This window comes from Brassica oleracea, chromosome C4 (genome assembly GCF_000695525.1).
Source record: "Brassica oleracea var. oleracea cultivar TO1000 chromosome C4, BOL, whole genome shotgun sequence".
Lineage (NCBI taxonomy): Eukaryota > Viridiplantae > Streptophyta > Magnoliopsida > Brassicales > Brassicaceae > Brassica > Brassica oleracea.
This window is the reverse complement of record NC_027751.1, coordinates 17,906,364-17,926,472: the sequence shown is the minus strand read 5'-3', so window position 1 is coordinate 17,926,472 and position 20,109 is coordinate 17,906,364. Positions and strand designations below refer to the sequence as shown.

The window sequence follows — 20,109 nt, the reverse complement described above, 5'->3', positions numbered from 1 at the left end:
TTGGAATTTACATAGTAACAATAACACTAGTAGAAATTTTTGGCTATAATTACAAAATAATTACGAAATTTTTGTGGCTATTTGAAAAAGGCAATGAAAAAGCTATCAATTTGCCACGAAATCATAAACATTGCAATTCCTATCAAATTCTTGGAAAAAAAGCTACGAAATTGTCACGATAACAAACATGGCTAAAAACAGCTATGATTTTGCCACAAATATTTTGTGACAGTACACAAAAATATATTTTTGCCATCAAATAGTCAGAATTTTTCGCGGCTATTTATAAATTACACAAATTTTATTTGTTGCTATTTACAACCATAAATCCTAAATATATTTTTACCCTTAAACTATAAACACAAACTTTAAAACTTTAATTTTTCATACTATAACCTTAAATAATAAATTTAAACTCAAATTTTAATATATTAAAAAAAATCAAATCTTAAATCTGAACCCCAAACCTTAAACTCTAAATCTAAACATACCCCAAATCATATAGCTAAACTCTAATCAAAAATGTTAACTTTAATCTTTTCATATTATAACTTTAAACCTATAACTTAATCTCAAAATTCAATTTAAGATCTTAAATCTAAACTCAAAACACTATACTCCAAAACCCTAAACTATAAACTAAACCTTATACTCAAAATCATAAATCTAAATACCAAATCTAAAATCTATAAACTTAAACACTAAATCTTAAATATAAACTATAATTTAATATTTAAAAATTTTAATCTCAAATATTACCCTGAACCTCATACTTGAAATTAATTCCTTATATCAAAAACACAAAAATTTAAGTTTAAATACACAAGTCTAATTACAATAGTGTATGTAAAATTAATATTTATAATTTTCAAACTTATTTTAAAACTTTAATCTTATATCTTAAATCTAAAACAACATTTATTTTCCAAAATATCATCTCTAACTCCTATACATAAATCTTAAAGTTTACAATTTATATCACTAAAATTAAATTATAAGTCAAAAATAAATATAATCAATAAATTTTTATATGAATATTTCAATTATACATATTAAATTAAAACAAGAATATTTATATTTTATAAAAAAAGTTTTAAAAGCAAAACTAAATATATCAATAACCTCTTCTAATTTTTATTGGTTACACAAATTACATGATTGCTATATGGACCATTGATTAGCTTTGATCTAATGGTCTAGATCAGTTTGTTTTTCTTCCTTTCATGTCTCTCTTTTTCTTCTATATACAGTTGCACACAATTACTTTTTTATTCTTTCTTTATTTTTTTTCAGATTTAAGAAATCAATATTTTTCTCATCTCTTTCTTCTTCTCCTATATGTTTACTAAAATCATCTTTCAATAGAAAACTACTTTTCTTTTATATTTTACTATAAAATAGAGTACAATAGAATAACTCTATTATAGAGGTGAATTTTCTCCAATGGAATGCTTTTATAATTAGGAGAAAATATGGAAGAATGTTATCCATTTAATCTAGGTAACTCTATTATAGAAACATACCATTCGAGTAAATCCCCTATATATTAATCCTGGAGCATTACAACATATTTTTGCAGCTACGTGCCATCACGAAGATGATTCTGGGAATTCTTAGAAAAATATGTTGGTCCATATAAACATATACTATGCTTTTTATTAAACTAACTATCAAATTAATTAGTAGTGTACAAAATAATATTTCTCTTTCCTCAAATAAAAGCTACGGAATTACCTAATACGGTTAACATATATATGACAATTAATGATTATGACTAATACATATTTGATAACAATTTTTCTATCTTCTCTCTTTTTGTTTAATTTTATATTATATTAAAAAAATTAAACAATCACATTAAGCATATAATATAAAAAAATTAGATTTTTTCTTATATGCTATATTTTTTGGGTTTTTTCAAAATAACTATAAATTATTAAAACTGGTAAAAATCTCACATTAAATATTTTATGATCAATGGTTTAACTTCTTTTTTTCAAGAAAGGTACAAATGATCATATATAGGGGTGGGCGTTCGGATAGGCGTTCGGATAGACGTTCAGGTTCGTATCGGGTATTTAGGATTTTCGGGTATTTAAGTATAAAGGTATAGAACCCGTTCGGGTATTTCTACACTTCGGGTTGGGTTCGGGTATTTTATGTTTGGGTTCAAATATTTTGGGTCGGGTTCCGATATTTCAATTTTTGAAGAAAAAATAAATAAATTATACATTGTTTATGTTTTTGTATTTAAATATATTGTTAACTTAACTGGTTTTCTAATTTTTAAGAGATTAAACTATTAATAGGTTTGGAGATAAAATTTTATAGAAAGACACTAATTTAGTTGTTGTTTTGAAATTTTAGATGCAACTTTGGTTAATGCAAGAAATAAGAGCTTGATATGTATTTTAAGTGAGTAGCAAATGATTTTGGTCCATAATTATATGTATATTATGTAATTTTGACCAATGTACATCATTAATATAAATATTTTGAATAAAATAAGAGAAGTAAACTAAAAATATAATGTTAAGTATACTTATGTTTGGTTAACTTCGGATATCCATTCCGGTTCGGATATTACCTGTTTGGGTTCGGATATTATCCGTTTAGATTCAGATATTATCCGTTTGGATTCAGATATCCAATCTCTCCCAATTACATAACCGTTCGGGTATTTTGTTACTTCGGTTTGGATTTTTGGATCGGATTCAGATACGGGTTCGGGTATCGGATAAAATGTCCAACCCTAATAAATCGTATGAATATGAAGTCTCATTAATATATATTCAAATTATATATATATATATATATTGAAATAAATTATATACTATATAAAAATATATCATAATATTTTAATTTGAAATTTGTATTGAAAAATTTGTATACTAATATCTAAAAATTTGTATAAAAATATATCTTAATAATTTATATATTTACAAATTAATAGTTTTGTGATTACCGGTTAAAATTTTTGTTATAGAAAATATATAAATGTTTAAAAAATCATATGAGTATGAAGTGTCAATAGTAAATATTTATATTAAAATATACTATATATCTATGTCAATATCAATAAATTTTAATTTATACTATATAAAGTAAATAAAATGATTATTTTGGTTTATTTACTAAAACCGTGATTGTAAATTAACAAAAAGTATTTGTTTTGATTTACTCTAATGTATATACTTTTATGTATACAAATTATTTTTTAAATAAGTGGTTTCTGATATCTTTTGATCCTGACAATCACAGAAACACACTTCTTCAAATCGAAATGATTTTTAATATTGGAATCATTATATATATTATTTCAGTCACATTAAATAATTTAGTCCTGATTTTTATTTCTAAAAAGCTTTTAATGAAATATCACGACAAGATTCCAGTCACATTCTTTTGAGTTTGTTAGAAGAATGAGAGATTTGATCATTCGTCTAATATTGTTTCTCCCTAATACCTTATCTAGTTATTATAATTGTAAAAATGAGAGATTTGAACTATTTATTATAAGTTTTCTGGTTTGTCATTTAATAAATCAAACAGTTCTTAGTTTATACATAGTTTACATATACTAGAATGGTAAAATAATTTATATATATTTTATATGTATACTCTTAAGTAACTAAACCTCAAAAGCGTAGGCTAATAAAATAAGTAATATATTTTGTTGTTCTAAAATTATATGATTTTTAGACCGAACTGGTGAATATATACTAGACAAACATTTATATTGAGTATGCACCTATATTTTATAACAACTGGATATATTAGATTCGAACACAAACCTGTTAATATTGTTTGCCGGTGATTTTTTTCAAAAATTTGATTCTTAGATATGTATCTGGAGTTGAACTATTTTTTACGGATGTCCATCTTTTTAAATTGACACTTATGTTATTCACCGAGTTCATAAAAAGTTAAAAAAGAAACTAAACCATATCAATGAAACAAAGACAAGAACGAAAGCACAATTTTATAGAGGTAGAAAATGAAATCACTTATAGAGAGTCACTAGTAAATAAATCGAGAGCAGAAAACCTAATTTCCTTTCGTCATCATACAATCGATGTTTGCCTATTTGGTTTTGGTGATTTGTGTTAGCCGAAAACCTTTAATGAACAAACATTATTATAAAAACTCATCCCGCGCATGCACGCGGATCATCATCTAGTTCACCTATATAGTAGAATTGTTCTACTTTAGAGTAAAATATAAAGGAAAAAATAGTCTTCCATTGGAAATGTCCTAACATCTCTTTCTCTACTTCTTCTCTTGTCTCTGCACCATTTGAGGAAGACAACGGATTTGGATGTAAGCAGAGGTTCATGGCTAAGCTCGTGACGGTGGTTCGTGGGTGGTTTGTCGCTGGTTCATTCGTACGACGTCTCCACATGTAACCTCTCTCTCTATGTTTTCAATCTGATTTTTTTGTTCTTGGTAAAGGTAGTGGTCGTGTGTAGAGCTTCTGGTCGTGAGCTGAGAAGGCCGTTGTGAGCAGAAATGGCGATAGCGGTCATGAGAAAAGGAGGCGGCAGCCATTATGAGCAGAGGAGGCCGCAGCGCTCATGAACAGAGGAGGCGGCATAGAAGCTGTGAAGATAGGCGGCCATGAAGATTTGGTTTAGATCAGTTTCTGGTTTGGATTAGGTTAATATTTTCTTTTATTTGGTTTAGTGTAAACCAATTTTAAATTTTAAACTGAATTTAATTTATAAAAAAATTAGAAACTGATTTAATTTGGGATTTTTCAAAAAAAATATTGTTTTTTAGAAAAAGTCACATATTAGCTATGATTCAAAATGTGGACCATGAATGTGTCGTGACAAAATTGTGGCTTTTCGGCCACTATTAGACATTATTTGAAATGGCTATGAACATATAACTATATTTTTGTGGCTTTTCATGACTAAAGTTTCACATAGCCACAATATTTGGCCTACAGTCACGAAATAAATCGTGGTTATAACACATTATTTTACTAGTGAAAAGTATTCAGGCAATCAAATATTGGTACCTAAACAAAATATTCTTGTGAAAAGTATTCAGGCCAATCAAATATTGATTTCTAAACAAAAGATTATTGCCAATTTGCCAATCAGAATAAACCATATCGTTCAAATAACTAGCTAAAAATAAATATCCATTCAAAGACCCATTAATTAAGTTTTCAATGTGTCGGGTTATATCCCTGTTCGGAAACTCGCTAGGCGCTACGCGTGCGGCAGACCCGGGCCTAGCGATTTACTGAAAAAAAGAGGGGAAAATCATGGAGTACGCGGGTGGAATTTTTTGTACTTTTTACGTATGATACCATGTTTTTATACATATAAATTAATATTTTAAGTCATAGTCGTTATATATCTACGGTTTCATACTTGTACAAAGAATTTAAATAGCCAAAGTGGTTATCACCACATTGTAAATTGAGCAAGGGAAGGGTCGAGGACTTTAAATTGGACCAGTAGGAAAATTCAGTTGTACAAGTTTTATAATTATAGTTTCACAAGTATGCAACAAGTCATCACAGCTAAAGCGGTAAATGCTGCATTAGTATATGGACGTGGGGCTAAGTTTGATTTCCTTAACATGCTGTTTTGAAACTTTTTTACTCATTTATTTCAATAGGGGCAAAATTGTAATTTTGTGGTCGTCTTCTTCCCACAACTATTTTTTTCTTATGTTCGCTGCCACCATTGTTTTCACTCAAGCATATGACGATTCATCATATAATCAATTAGACTTATCATTTACATAGGAAAACACATACTACTTACGTGTTTCCAATCCAAAATTAACAAAATCTGAGCTTTTTCTAGAGTTTCCACGATTTGGACAAAAAGAAGTTTTGGTAATTCGATGGACGTGTTTTTTTATTCTATGTTTTATAAGCGTGAATTAAGCGTGTTACTGTTCAGTACAACCGGATTAAGCATAATCGCCACGTTCATCATCCGTGGAGCGTTTAAGCGGATGCAAAATCGGTAACGCGGCCGCCTTTTTTTTACCGAGGGTTATATTAATACAGTCCAATTGACAACCACTTGTCATGCCTATCAAATTAACTTATCTCGTCTCCAGTGAGTCAACCTACATCCTCACCAACGTTTCCACCCTTAGGAACAAATAAATAGTGATATATAGGTTCCTAGTGTCGATTTCGTTGCATTTTACAAAGTGAAATTACAAAAGCATTTTTATCAAAGTAAAAATATCATACCTAATTTTCATTATTTAATTTTTTAAAAAAAAATTGTTAATAATTTTATAATTAGGTTTTCATTTTTAATTTGTTTTTATTTATATTATTCCAAACCACATAGATAATAAAAATAAAATATATTAAATAGATGTAAACATTATTTGGTAAAAAAATTCTCAAAAAAAAATAATTTAGATATTTTTAAAGTTAAAATAGTACTCCCATTGAAAATGATTTCAAATAACATAATATATTTAAAATAGTTAATAATAAGTTCATTATAATTTTTTTTTGATCAAATAGCTTTTGTAACTGGCTAACAAACAATCTACTGACTCGGCTAAGATGACTTATGAACCTTCTCGGCGGCAGACAAAGTAATCTTGAACATGTAATATTGATTATCCTGAGATAAAAGGTAAGAATATGAAGCCATGTGACTCTTTGATTGACAAATATACTCACCACTAGAGATGTTAAAACGGGCATGTTCGGCCTTTTTATGTCCAAATATATTTATGTCTGGCCCGTTTAACATATGTCCATTAAAGATCCATTTAAATTAAGCCTATATGGAGTCCGTTTACGTGAAGTTCGTTTAAAATTAAGCCCGTTCGAAGCCTGTTTGAAGCACTTTTACTTTTAAAAAATAAACAGTCTTTTTATATCATGACATTTATCGTTTATCTCCAACCAAATCTGTCAAATGTAAGCTAAAATACAAAAGTCTATAAACATTAAACATTACATTGCATTGTTTCAACTAAAATTCAAAGTGCAAAACATAACTAAAATGCAAAGTAACCAATCACTCCTCGTCAATAACATAAACATAACAATCCTCCTCATATTGGACTACCAAGACATGACTATAATCAAAACATAACTAATTATTACATATTTTCATCAAATAAACGATAAAATGATGTAAAACATAACAAAAACACCATATACCATTGTTACATCCAACATTTCAATCTTCTGATCTTGAACACTCCACTCCTGAACTACTTTCTTTTTTCTAAATTCTTCATTTTTATCAAAGTTGTCTTCAATGTTGCTTACAAATTATAATATGAATTAGTTAAAAGAATATAGTTATAAATTGTTTTGTAAGCTTTACCCTTCATATTCAGAAAAATCGCACAACTAATTCCTAGTGCAAAAGAAAAAGAACTGAGACAATTTTAGGCAAGAGACGGTTTCAGTAATGAGTTAAACCTGAGCTTCAATGCTAAAAGCATACTCATAAGCTATTGTGGTGATGAGAATGATTAGGATATCATGTGCCATAGATGCTAAATAACCAAATAGACATTAGTTATCTTTACAATACTTCAAAACATCCAAAACCATGTTAGATTTTCCATTTAGTTTCGACTCTTCCAAATTGATATCTAGATGTGTCTTTGTGTTGCAAACTCTATCTTCACTGCTCTTTTCCAGCTCAAAAAGATTCTTCATTATGAACATTTATATCAAATAAATAATTTCAAGATAATGATTATGACTATTAGAATATTAAGTTACTTACATTATCATAATCATTTTCAAGCAGAGATTCTGTGACTATCTTATGTAGAATTGACGTCAATGAAACACTTGAAGGAATTGTTTATGACTGTTTCTGAAAGTCTTTATAGAATGCAGTCAAACTTTATTTAAGTTCTTTAATCTTTCCTTAAGTTCTTCAATCTTTGAACCTGAAATAGAAATATCCAATTTATTATAAGAAACTTCTAGCATCTCAGGCTTAATGCCTAGATCTAGAATTTCTCCCATAGCCTAGATAAAACTGTAATCCACTGAGTACTTATCAAACTTAATTTGCATGTCTTTGAACATTTTTTCATCGCATCATCATCATCATCACATATAACATATTTTTTCAATAACAATTGTATCATCTACACTTGCCTGAAGTAGACATTAAAACTGTGATATTTTGAACCTGAAAAGTAAGTGATAACACTGAAAATCTTTAAAAATCACAAATTTTTTGCTCCACGGTTACATTCGTCCCCTGAAAGCAATGACTTATAATTTGGATCATAAAACTACAAGATAGAAAATGATTTCTTAAACTTTAGAGCTCTAACTAGCATCTCGTATGTAGAATTCCAGCGAGTAGGAATATCAAGTGACAACTCAGCTCTACTTATATTTCCTACTCTCTATACACATGTTGTTAATACTTCTTTTCTTTGTGGTGATGCTTTCACATATATAACATTTTCTTAAATGTTATGAAAAATATCATTTGCTAACCCTAAGCCATTTTTGACAATTAGGTTCAGAATATGAGCATAACATCTAACATGTATGTGCTCACCATCACACAATATACCTCCATCGCTTCCACTTATCATCTGAAGCTTGCCCTTGAGAATTTTCAACATACTATTCTTGTTAGTTGCATTGTCTAAATTCATCGAATAAACTTTCTTCTCTAAACCTCATTCTTTCAAGGACTCAAAAATCTTCTTAGCGGTTTCATCACTTGTATGTGGAGACTTCACCTCACAAAAATGATATGATTTTACTATTTAGTCTCCTATTATCATTTGTAATGGACTGTTAAGCAGATATACCCACAACTTAAGGACGAGATACCCATAAATCAGAGGTGATACAAAACCTGTTTGGATGCTTCATAAACAACATTTTCAACTTTTCTATTTCATATCTTTATAGTCATCAAGAGCAGCAGTCTGTCTATAGATGTGTTGACAATTAGTATTTAGATATTTAACTCTAGCTCTGACCTTCTCATACTCCACATATCGAAATGGTTAATCATGGTAAATGATAGTCTCGGTAATCATCTCATGATCTACCATATGATCATACGCATGCTTATCTACCATCTTAGGCATCTTAGAACAACTCTTTAAGTGCCGCTTCAAGTGATTTGTACCATAAAGTTACTATTAATCACTAATTTTGAATAACAATGAATGCACTTAGCCATCTCTTTTCCAAACAAGTGGGGTTTTTTTTGTCGCTTACGTGGATGTTTCGTTGCTTGTGTTGATGAATTTACTTGTGTTGATCCAGTTGCACTTTGAACTTCTGCTTCTGTTTCTGTCAATTTCTCATTTATATCAAATTCAACATCTTCATCATTCATGTTCATATACTCACATTGGGCCTCAAGAAGCACTATAGTTTGCTCAGATTCAAAGACCATCTCTGCAAAAACAATGAAACAAAACCATATGAACGATCATTAAAAACTTATCATCATTTCATAATCCACAAATAAACTCGAGAGCAGAATGATTTGTGTATACACGACAAAGCAATTTTTATTTCAACAAAAATTAGTGACATGTGAGAAGCATCAACACAACAAGAATTTTCAATAATCTCTATAATACAAAATGAATAATTTCACGAAGCAAAATTTTTTATACACAACATGTACATTAAAAAACGATTTCGACACTTTCATGTACACACTAAACATCAAGTTGCATTGAATATTTAATTGATATAATAATTTATAATTTTATATTTTTCATGAAGGGTATCTAAAATGATTTAGATACTTTCATGTACACAACAAAAATTTCACTAATCTTTTGAACAAACAAACATACCCATATAATCAATAAGGCCATGAGAATCAATCAAATCCAATACATTAAACAAGAAAGTGAAAGTAACTCATTTACAACTTGTAACTTACAAGAATTGTAGAGAGGAACGTATGCAGAGAGAACACAGTGGAGTAGAACACAAGAATCAAAATAAATCTGAGATGAATAACTCTAAACAGAGGTGGAGAACGGTAAGGAATTCAATTCGGATTTTAGGACATTAGGTTATTACACGAAGGTTATGAAACGTCAATGTTAGTTACTTCTGAAAAGGGGCTAAACGGGCTGTCCATTTATTTTTGTATAAACCTGTTTACTAGACGAACATAAGTGGATAAACCCGACCAAGTCTTTTTAACATGGTTATATAAACATGCTTTTTAATGGGTTATAATATTACACGAGACCCGTTTAAGCTCGTTTATAAAAGGATCCCTAATTAACATCCCTACTCACCACTAAAATACCTCTCTAGCCAGACCAGTGAACACTTTATTTATGAGTTCAGACGCTGCTTTAGACAGAGAAAATATGGTTTTAAATCAAATTCATTGCTTGAAGTTAAGATGGATGAACAAAGAATAGCAAAAGCTTTAGCTCCAAAAATTTTTTTTATCATGTGAATTCAGTGTGTTGGCTTCTCTTTAGAGTAGAATTGTTAACACCATTACAGAAAATTATGGAGAGTCAACTATTACTCAAACAAGTGATATAAGATCTAAAATTTGTGTGTTTGTAAGGGTAAGAAAAAACACTTGCTTGATGTACTAGTTGATGATGTTCGTGAAATTCAAAGGCAAATAGAGAGAAATAACATTTCTAACATGGACCTCCAAATTTCCTTTTGGATTTAAAGAGAATCATGCTAGATCAATGTTCAATTATATTTGAATTTAAATTTTTTCTTCTTTTTTATTATAAAAGGAGATGCCTAATCTCTTTTTCTCATAAAAAAAACATAGTGAAATCCTGCAGAGATTCCGAGTATGTGCAGGCTGGCGCCACTATTTGTGCAGGCTGGCGCCACTATTTTAGTATTTTATTGATCAATAGAGCATGAATACAATAAATTGGTTGGGAAACCGTAATTTTACTTGCATTCTTCCATAATCGAAAGTGAATAATAGCCAATCCCCTTTCTTAGGTTTTAGGAGTCATCTTTATATGTCATTGTATAGTAGAACCTCTATTAATAATGTTGGACTTATAAATTTTATTAATTTATAGAGATATTAATTTACAAAAAAAATATTATTTAGATTTCTTATTTTAAAATATATTTATTCTAATATAAGAAACATATTTGATTTTAGTGTATAGACATTAATTGTTATTTATTGAAATTTGAAATTTATATTAATTTTATTATATTATTTTGTGTATATAATATATATTGCCTAAAACTTAAATGTGGTTTTAAATATAATATTACTAAATCTCATCAAAAATATATTAAGTATTAAGAAATATAAAGATAATTCCATTGTAAATATAAAAAAATATAATAATAGATTCTTACTTATATAAAATATGTATACATATAAATTATTAATTTATAATTGATTGAGACCATATATTTACATAGAATTTTTTAAAGAAAATATTATCTTATTATTTTATTGATTTGCGTCAAATTTTGAATTTGCTCAAGTTGAGACCTGCAAAATTTATTAATTTATATAGATTATAGTTTATCGAATATTAATTTTTAGAGCTTCTACTGTAGTTGAAATTTAGGTTAGATCATTCCATATTTTAAAATATTGAAAAAATCTTCTTTTAGTAGAAACTTTATATTTTGCCCGGAAAATAGAAGGAAAAAAAACGTCTTCTTCTGAGCATAAAAATTGTTTTTCTGGATTATTTGTCCCTAACAATAACTATTTTTTTTTAAACATAAACAAAGTTTTACTAATATAGTGTATTATAATAGTTTTGAAAGGGAAAAATTGCCATTCAAAAATTTAAAAATTGGAATCTAAAACAATTTCTAAATTTAAAAATTAAAAATTAAAAATTAAAATTTGAAATATAAAAAAAATAGAAAACAGAAAACTAAATTCAACAAAAAAAAAACTATAAACCAAAATTTATTCAAATAAACAAGGCTTAAACCCTCGGTACGTGCGAGCATTTTGTACGTGCGAACCATACACTCGCAGCGGAGAATAAGACGGTGTTTTTTATCGTCTCCTCATTTCGCCGCTAACATCTCCCTCTACAGTGAGTCAAAGGGAGGACGATGATGAAGGCTTCCGTCAAAGGCAAGTACGATGGCGGCAAGAGCACCGGAGTAGGCTCAGTGGCCTTCAACGCCGGCGATATTAAGCTACGCGCCACCATGACCGATGCTACCTTCGTCGCTGGTCCAAGCTTGAACGGCCTCTCTCTGGCCGTGGAGAAGCCTGGTTTCTTCATCGTCGAGTATAATGTCCCTAAGAAAGTAACACTCACCACCGCTCCTTTCCCGCTTAGAAGATTCCTTTAAGTCTTTCCATTTCCATGTAGATTGCTTATGATTAAACCTTAAGATAGAATCAATTTGGTTTCTGTGGGTGCAGGATGTTAGGTTTCAGTTCATGAACACGGTGAGGGTTGCCGAGAAGCCGTTGAATCTGACTTACATTCATAGCAGAGCTGATAACAGAACAATTGTGGATGGGAGCCTTTTGATTGATCCTGCGAACAAAGTCTCTGCTAATTACATGGTGGGGACAAACAACTGTAAGCTTAAGTACACTTATGCACGCGGAAAGATTGCTACATTCGAGCCTTGCTATGACTTTGCCAAGAATGCTTGGGATTTTGCGGTTTCTAAGAGAGTCTATGGGGATGAGGATGTTGTCAAGGCCACTTATCAAACGTCTACTAAGTTGCTTGGTGTGGAATGGTCAAGGAACTCCAAATCCACTGGATCTTTCAAGGTAAGCAACTTATTCCATGTGTGTAGATACAATTCACATCACCATGTCGGTTATATTCTGCTACTAGACAATCTTAGGAAGTTAAATCCTCTTCAAAACGTGGTACAATTGATTTGATAAGAGGGAAACTAAAAACCTAAGAACGATTCAGATAATCAAATCGGTGTTTTAGAGTCTATATGAATTATACATATACCATTTGAGTTTTTAGATTGTTCTGTGTATATTATTATTATTACCTAATGACATTTGTACATTGGATGTGCCTTTTGAGCAACGACTAGTTCGTAAAGCCTAATGGATCTTTTGCTTCTTGTTTTGAAATAGGTATGTGCGTCTGTGAATTTGGCGGAGGAAGTGAAAACGCCGAAATTGACAGCAGAAACAACATGGAACCTTGAAATTTAATGTCCTTTACGATTATTCAAGTTCCCACCTGAATTGTTTGCTTGTTACAACCGATTTTAATTAGACCTTTTTTCCAACCTTATCCGTTGTAACAGATTCCGCCCTTAGCCAGTCTCATGTGTCTGTTATTTTTGTCTCTCCCTCTTGAAAAATAATGTGTTCCAAGGGAAAAATGTACCCTAAACTCCCTTTTAAATGTAATGAAAATCTGCAAATGGTTCTTAAAAATCCTCATTCCATGCCCAATCTTTTTCTCAATATCAGATTAACCTAAAGGTATGGACATGAATTTGCCAAAAAAAAAAGCTTAGGTCATCAAATATGAAACGAATGTAAACCGTTTCCAAAAACACAGCATAGGGCAAAAGCTTAGGCTATGAGACTCTCTCTTCGGCTTATATTTAAGTACACCTCATAGCTTGTAATGAAATGAATCAGACAGGAACAGGCAGGCCTTTCTTCGCCATCTCATCCAGAATATCGTTGAGAGCTTGGCATAATCCAGATATCTGCACACAGCTTCCACTTTTCAGTCATTATTCCACACAAAAAAAAAAAAACATAGCTGCTAGGGAGAAAGAGCGAACCTGATGATCCCATTGTTGGAGTTCCTCAATGTCATCTTCAAAATGTATCACAGCCTCTTCCTGGAAATTAACATAAAACATAACGAATCAAAACTCATGTAAGAACCTTCTTGATTTTGAACTCTCTCAGGGCTCGCATAATAAACCAACCAAGTATTTGTCGTGTTAGAGCTTAACCTGATCGATGGAACCTCTCATTCTGTCTTGGCCAATCATATTAGATGCTATCTTCTCCGCCTTCATGAAGAAAACTTATGCCATTAAACACAGGACAAACAAAAGGATAAAAGAGGATTCACATATTGATATTGAATATTACCTTGGTTGGGTCAATTCCCAGTAGAGTTCCCAACTCATCAAACCTTAGAATACAAAATATTTGGAGAACTGAGTTTAGAAAACCAACCAAGTCTCAAAAACACAAAGAAACGGTACAAGATCTGCCTCTACATCATATTTATACCTTATGTTAGTGTAAAGTTTGCTTGCACTCAGAAGGTTATGCTCAATCATGGCACGGTCAAGAACAGTGGATTTGTCAGGCAAAGTTGCTTTCTGTTGAAGACCATTAAAATGAAAACTTGTTATGAATCTAACAAATAAAGATTAGTGTGCAAATATTGCTTCCAAATCTTAATAACAATCCATACCTGATGCGGCCTTAATTCTTCCGCAAAAGCATCAATCTCTGGTTTCCTTAAAATCCTTTCCAGGTACACCTAGAAATTTACATAACAATCTAAAGTTAGCATGTAGTTCCGACCAAGCTCCTAAAGGCTATGGTGAGATTGTTAGGAACATCTTGCATGCTGATATAGAAGTAACATGCCAGCTCAAACGATACTATAGTCAAAATGCACGTAAATGTATGTATAGAATAAACAATGGATAGAACCTTTTGCAGGATGGGATAGATCTTAAGCTTGGAGCAGCGCTCATCCTGTTAACAAAGAGATAGAAAAGTCAGAAAATAATAAAATAGTAAGGAGCACAAAGTGGCATTCTATTAATAATCCACATGGGAGTTACTTTATATAAAGTTGCAAGAACACGAGAGCGCTGAGGACCAGCTCCAGCTAGTATGGTACATGTGACAGCAGCAGATAGGGCCTGCTCTAGTGCATTCTCATCAATCTCTCTGTAAGAAACATTATAACATTACAAAATTATGGGAGAGATAGAGAGAACCAAAACATGAGAAATTTGAAAATGCAAGGAGAGAAACCGATTCACTTACTCATCCCCTATTTGGCGTTTTTCAATCTGAGATATGCTGTAATAACGAAGTGCAGCGTCTAAGAACTTTCTTTTCATGTCCAGAATTCTAGCATGGCAGACCTGTATATGTAATAATATGTTAAAACTCAAAATCAAAAACTCCTTAGTCACTCAACACTTAAATTCTTAGTTAAAGGCGGTCCAACCTTGTACTGCAAATTTAAAACTTCATTCTGGCTGCTGTTCACTAAGAAAGAAGCTTTATTTATATAAGTCTCTGCATTTACAGCATCATCATCCTGCAGACATTCAAACACACAAAAGTATTTATTAGAGAAAGTTAAAAATAAACTAATGTAGCCTCAATTTACTATTGAAGTGATGTGAGTAATGCTCTCAACACAAAGATTAGTAAAGTTTCAATAAGATCTAACTTGTGTAACCTCTACAGAAGTACCAACACAAAAGGAAACCAATTAGCGACAATCCATTACTCGCATGTGCGAATCCATCTCATAAATATAGACATGCGATCTACATGCTCATAAAAGGGAGACAAAATCTATTGTGCATATGTAATTGGAAACAGTTAAGACAAACCTCGAGATACAAACGAGCAATTTGGATACACTTTGAAAGCTTGAAGTTTTCGTCAACAGCCCTAATGATGGAGAATACCACAAATCAAAAATAAGTAATACTGAAAAAGAAGACTAGAACTTTGCTGCCCTCACTGCCATACCTCATTCCAGAGTCAAGATCAATGCCACTCAACATCTGAGCGGCTCTTGACCATTCCTGCTCTGATTCATACAAAGCCGCAAGCTTTTCTCTGATAACAAGTGCCTGCCAGAAGAGATTTGTATAAGCAACACCAATGTACATTGCCTTGCCTCCATATAAAATAGACAATAGAAGCACAATCAAAACCTGTTCCTCGAAGGAGACAACTCTGGGCTGAATCTGGGTGAGTGTGAAGAGCGCAATCTCCTTCTGGGTCTCTGCTTCCAGTCTCCCGAGCTCTTGTGCGAACGACTGCAAAAGCTGCCTCGATACTACCAACGGCACATCATCCGACAGAACTGCAATATTATTTTGTTCACCCAAACAAAATCAATTTCCTCTCTAGAAAACTTTGAGAAGAGACTAATTCGCTTACTGTGATCGATGAAGTGTTTGGCTTGGAGAAGATCGTTGGAGGAGAGAACAGAGGATAGGATCAGTTTGTACTGTTCGATCTTCTGACGCTGGTCAGCGATTGCTGAAGCGCTCCTCAAGGTTTCTTCCATGCCTTCTCTCTCTCTCTCTCTCTGGATATTCTCTTCCGCTTGGATCAAACAAACCCTAAGAAACCTTTTGTGATTTTTTTTTCCTTCTTATTTTCTTCTTAATATATATACTCATTACAACACGGGAAAGAGAGACTCTTTCTCGAAGGGAGGCTTTATTTATTTATATGTCATATAAGAGAGCCTCTATAAATTAATACTCGATCTCTATAAATTAATAAATTTTGTCGGTGGGCTGGTTCAAAATTTGACACAAATCGATAAAATAATATAATAATATTTTTTAAAAAAAATCTATGAAAATATGTGGTCTCATTAAAATTATAAATTAATAATTTATATGTATATATATTTTATATAAGTAAGAACCTATATTATATTGTTTATTTTATATTCACAATGAAATTATCTTTATATTTTCTTAACACTTAATATATTTTTGATAAGATTTAGTAATATTATATATAAAATCACATTTATGTTCTATGCAATATATATTATACACATGAAATAATATAATAAATTTAATGTAAATGTCAAATTTGAAAAAAAAATAGCAATTAATGTCTATACACTAAATCAAATATTTTTCTTATCTTAGAATAAATATATTTTAAAATAGGAAATCTAAATATAGAAACTTTTGTAAATTAATATCTCTATAATTTAATAAAATTTTAGATTCCCAACATTATTAATTTATAGAGGTTCTATTGTATAAGGGGGTGATTGGTTGCGGTTGTAGATGCTCTAGACAGCCAAAATTTAGTCTAAAACCTTATATGTCAACCAATCTAGTTTTCTTTTCCTTAAAAATTTCACAGCAAAAAAATCTCTACAAAATTAAAATATGGCTGCAAAGAGCTTTATTCCGAGAGCAAAAAGATAGTGCTTTACAAAGCTATAGGAAAATAATCTACATCAAATAAATCTACAGCTTAAATTCTACAGCCAAAAACATAAAGCTACAACTCATTCCAATCACCCCCATGGCACAAAAACTATTCACAACATGAAATATGTATAAAGCATAGAATGCTACAATTGGATAATAAATTGGGCAATTCTCTCTAGTAGATTTTTAAGTCTTCGTCACAAAAAATAGCTCTCAATGAGAAAAATGCCTAAAATAGTCTTTTTATTTTGAAATTTTTAATATTTATATTTTATTTTTTTTTTAATTTGAAACCATATCCTCAAAATATCATCCCTTAACTTTAAATCGTAAGTCTAGATTAGTTAAACGTAGGACATAAATATATTTTTACCTTTTAATAAAAATTATTTTGGTCATTTTTCTCATTGAGTGTTATTTTGTGAAAATAAACTTCTAGAAAATTTCTCTAATAAATGTACCTCGCCCCAAACTGGTGGTCAATTAAAAAAAAATAGTTTTTTTTACCAAGATTTTACATATAGAAAGTGATGGCTGAGAAACTATCGAAGCAAATCCAAGATATTAACTTGGGTATTGAAGGTGAAGTGATTTCACTTCCTTTGGATCTATGCGAAGAAAACATTTCAGAGAACCAATTCAGTCTTATTGTTACACCTGTTAAACCTAGCTGTCAAAACCTTAGGGCTATGATGCAGAGTTTCCCGAAACTACGAAGTGTAGGAGATAATGTTACTGCACGTATCCTGCAGAACTAAACTGCGACAATATAAATGGTACAACTACTATTTGGTAATGTTATTTTTTATTCTTTTTCATGAACTATGTATAATAATAGAGGTGTGGTCAATGACGGATCCAGAACTATTATCAATTGGGAGCACTTTAATAACTAACTCATTTAGATAAAAAAAAGTTTCATAACTAAAAATTACCTTACAAATTTATCCTACGAAACTCCATATTCTGGAATCTTTTCACTACTACTTCATTTGTTACTTTTTCAAACAATTTTTTTTCAACAAAGCAAACAACACAATCATTAAAAACTGATCACTTATCCGGTTCCGCAAGCTAGTCTTCACAATCTTCATCGCTGAAAAACATCTTTCAACTGTAGCAGTGGCAACAAGTAAAGTCAAAACTAGCTTTAAAAGCCGATAAACCCGAGGATGTGAAAGATGTTTATTTGTCTTCACCATCATGCATGCAAGATCTCCAAGATCTTTCAAGTTAGAAAATCTTTCATCTTCCCGAATGTTGTCAATATAGAGACCTAGTTGGTGCTCAAGAGTAATCTGCTCGATAGGACCAAATCTTCAGGATAAAACTCAGAAAATCTCATAACTTTTAACTGATCAAACTCCTGAAATAAATTAGTGGGGCTCAAGGAAGCAATGTAGCCAAGTAATTCTGTGTTTACTTCATCAAAACAGTCATTAAACTCTTTAATCTGCATTTCCAATATAGTGTAAAAACACTACACCTTGTAATGATGCAAGTTGGTTATATTGCTTCTTTTTCTTGAATTCCTTGAATCAAATTCATCATCCATAACAAGGAACTCAATCTTGTAGTTCTCACAAAAGGAAGAAATTTTATTGATCAGAGATTCCCATCCATCATCTCTGATCTTGTATAATTGTTGCTTGGTAGATTTAACAAGTGACATAGCATTCAAAATGTCCTGATCTTTCCTTTGGAGAACCGTTGACAAGCTATTTGTGATCCCAAAAAGAAGCAAAATCAACTGTAAGTAAAACACAAAATCAAAAGTGTGGAAGTACTTAAGAAGACCATTAACTTGACGTCTTTTGATACCATCACTTCCATCGACTTTAACATACTCAAGAACTTTAATAATAGAAGCTAACAAATCAACCAACCGCAGAAATGTCGTATAATGAGAACCCCAACGAGTTTTACCTGGTCTTTGAAACGAAACCTCTTGGTTTAGTCCCTTTCCAGTCTTGATTTCCCCTTTCTTAGTTTTTTCCTCAACTTTGTTCAGGTGGTCTTCTCGAACCATATCTTTCCTCTTACAAGAATCACCAACCACCTTTAACAAGACATCAATCTTATCAAAGAAATCTCCAACTTCAAAATGCTTCTGAGCAACTGCAACGACAACTAGCTGGAGTTGATGAGCAAAACAATAAACATAATATGCAGAACTGCATTCTCCAAGAATTAGAGCTCTCAACCCATTGAATTCTCTCTTCATATTACTCGCTCCATCGTAATTTTGTCTTTTTAACTTCTTCATACTCAATCCATGTTTCACAAACAAAGAATCAACAGCACTCTTCAGGGATAAAAAAAGATGTTTCTTTCACATGAGCCAAACCAAGAAACCTTTCTTTAACTATCCCATGTGTATCAACAAAGCGAAAAAACATTGCCATTTGCTCTTTATCAGACACATCTGCGGATTCATCCACCAACAAACAAAATACATCATGACCAACTTCTTTGATTATAGATTCAATAACTTCTTCCGCAAAGCAATGAAATATATCTGTCTGAATTTTATGGGAGACCATCTGGTTGTTTCTGGGGACATTCTCTAACACAACTTTACTTACAAGCTCATTTTGCTCTGCAGTATATTTCACAAGCTTCAAAAAGTTTCCCTTGTTAACTGAATCCACCTATTCATCATGACCTCCAAACGAGAGTCCTTGTCTTAACAAATACCTACACGCATCAATTGAAGCATTCAATCTGATCTTGTATTCATTTTTAACCTCGTCATTATGCTTATAAAAAGCATGGACAATTGATTGTCCTGGTTTCATCAGATAATCAACCATTTTCAACGCACTATTGTGAAAACTATTCACTGCTCCTACATGGTCACGTAATATCTCTGTCTTGTTCTAGTCATCAAATCCTTTGATCACAAATGCATCACTTCCACATTTGTTTTCAGCGTAATCTCTAAATAAGTAGCAGAACAAACAAAATGCTTTATCCTT

At 31.1% G+C, this 20,109-nt stretch overlaps 2 protein-coding genes and 1 pseudogene across 2 annotated transcripts; 1 reads left to right on the top strand and 2 right to left on the bottom strand.

Moving 5' to 3' along the window:
• Positions 1-11,985: 11,985 nt before the first annotated feature.
• LOC106342945 (outer envelope pore protein 24B, chloroplastic) lies at positions 11,986-13,372 on the top strand. Its single transcript, XM_013782014.1, has 3 exons — positions 11,986-12,253; positions 12,372-12,734; positions 13,062-13,372. Exons 1-3 carry the CDS (start codon positions 12,053-12,055, stop codon positions 13,140-13,142), a joined length of 645 nt encoding a protein of 214 aa, XP_013637468.1. The 5' UTR covers positions 11,986-12,052; the 3' UTR covers positions 13,143-13,372.
• LOC106342944 (COP9 signalosome complex subunit 4) lies at positions 13,359-16,302 on the bottom strand. The gene is made up of 14 exons (XM_013782013.1): positions 16,107-16,302; positions 15,878-16,029; positions 15,690-15,793; positions 15,548-15,608; positions 15,154-15,246; positions 14,967-15,067; positions 14,759-14,867; positions 14,625-14,669; positions 14,380-14,448; positions 14,193-14,284; positions 14,049-14,091; positions 13,907-13,966; positions 13,730-13,789; positions 13,359-13,651 (listed from the first exon to the last, which is right to left on the bottom strand). Exons 1-14 carry the CDS (start codon positions 16,234-16,236, stop codon positions 13,577-13,579), a joined length of 1,194 nt encoding a protein of 397 aa, XP_013637467.1. The 5' UTR covers positions 16,237-16,302; the 3' UTR covers positions 13,359-13,576.
• Positions 16,303-18,126: 1,824 nt separating this feature from the next.
• LOC106338294 lies at positions 18,127-19,944 on the bottom strand (annotated as a pseudogene).
• Positions 19,945-20,109: the final 165 nt, after the last annotated feature.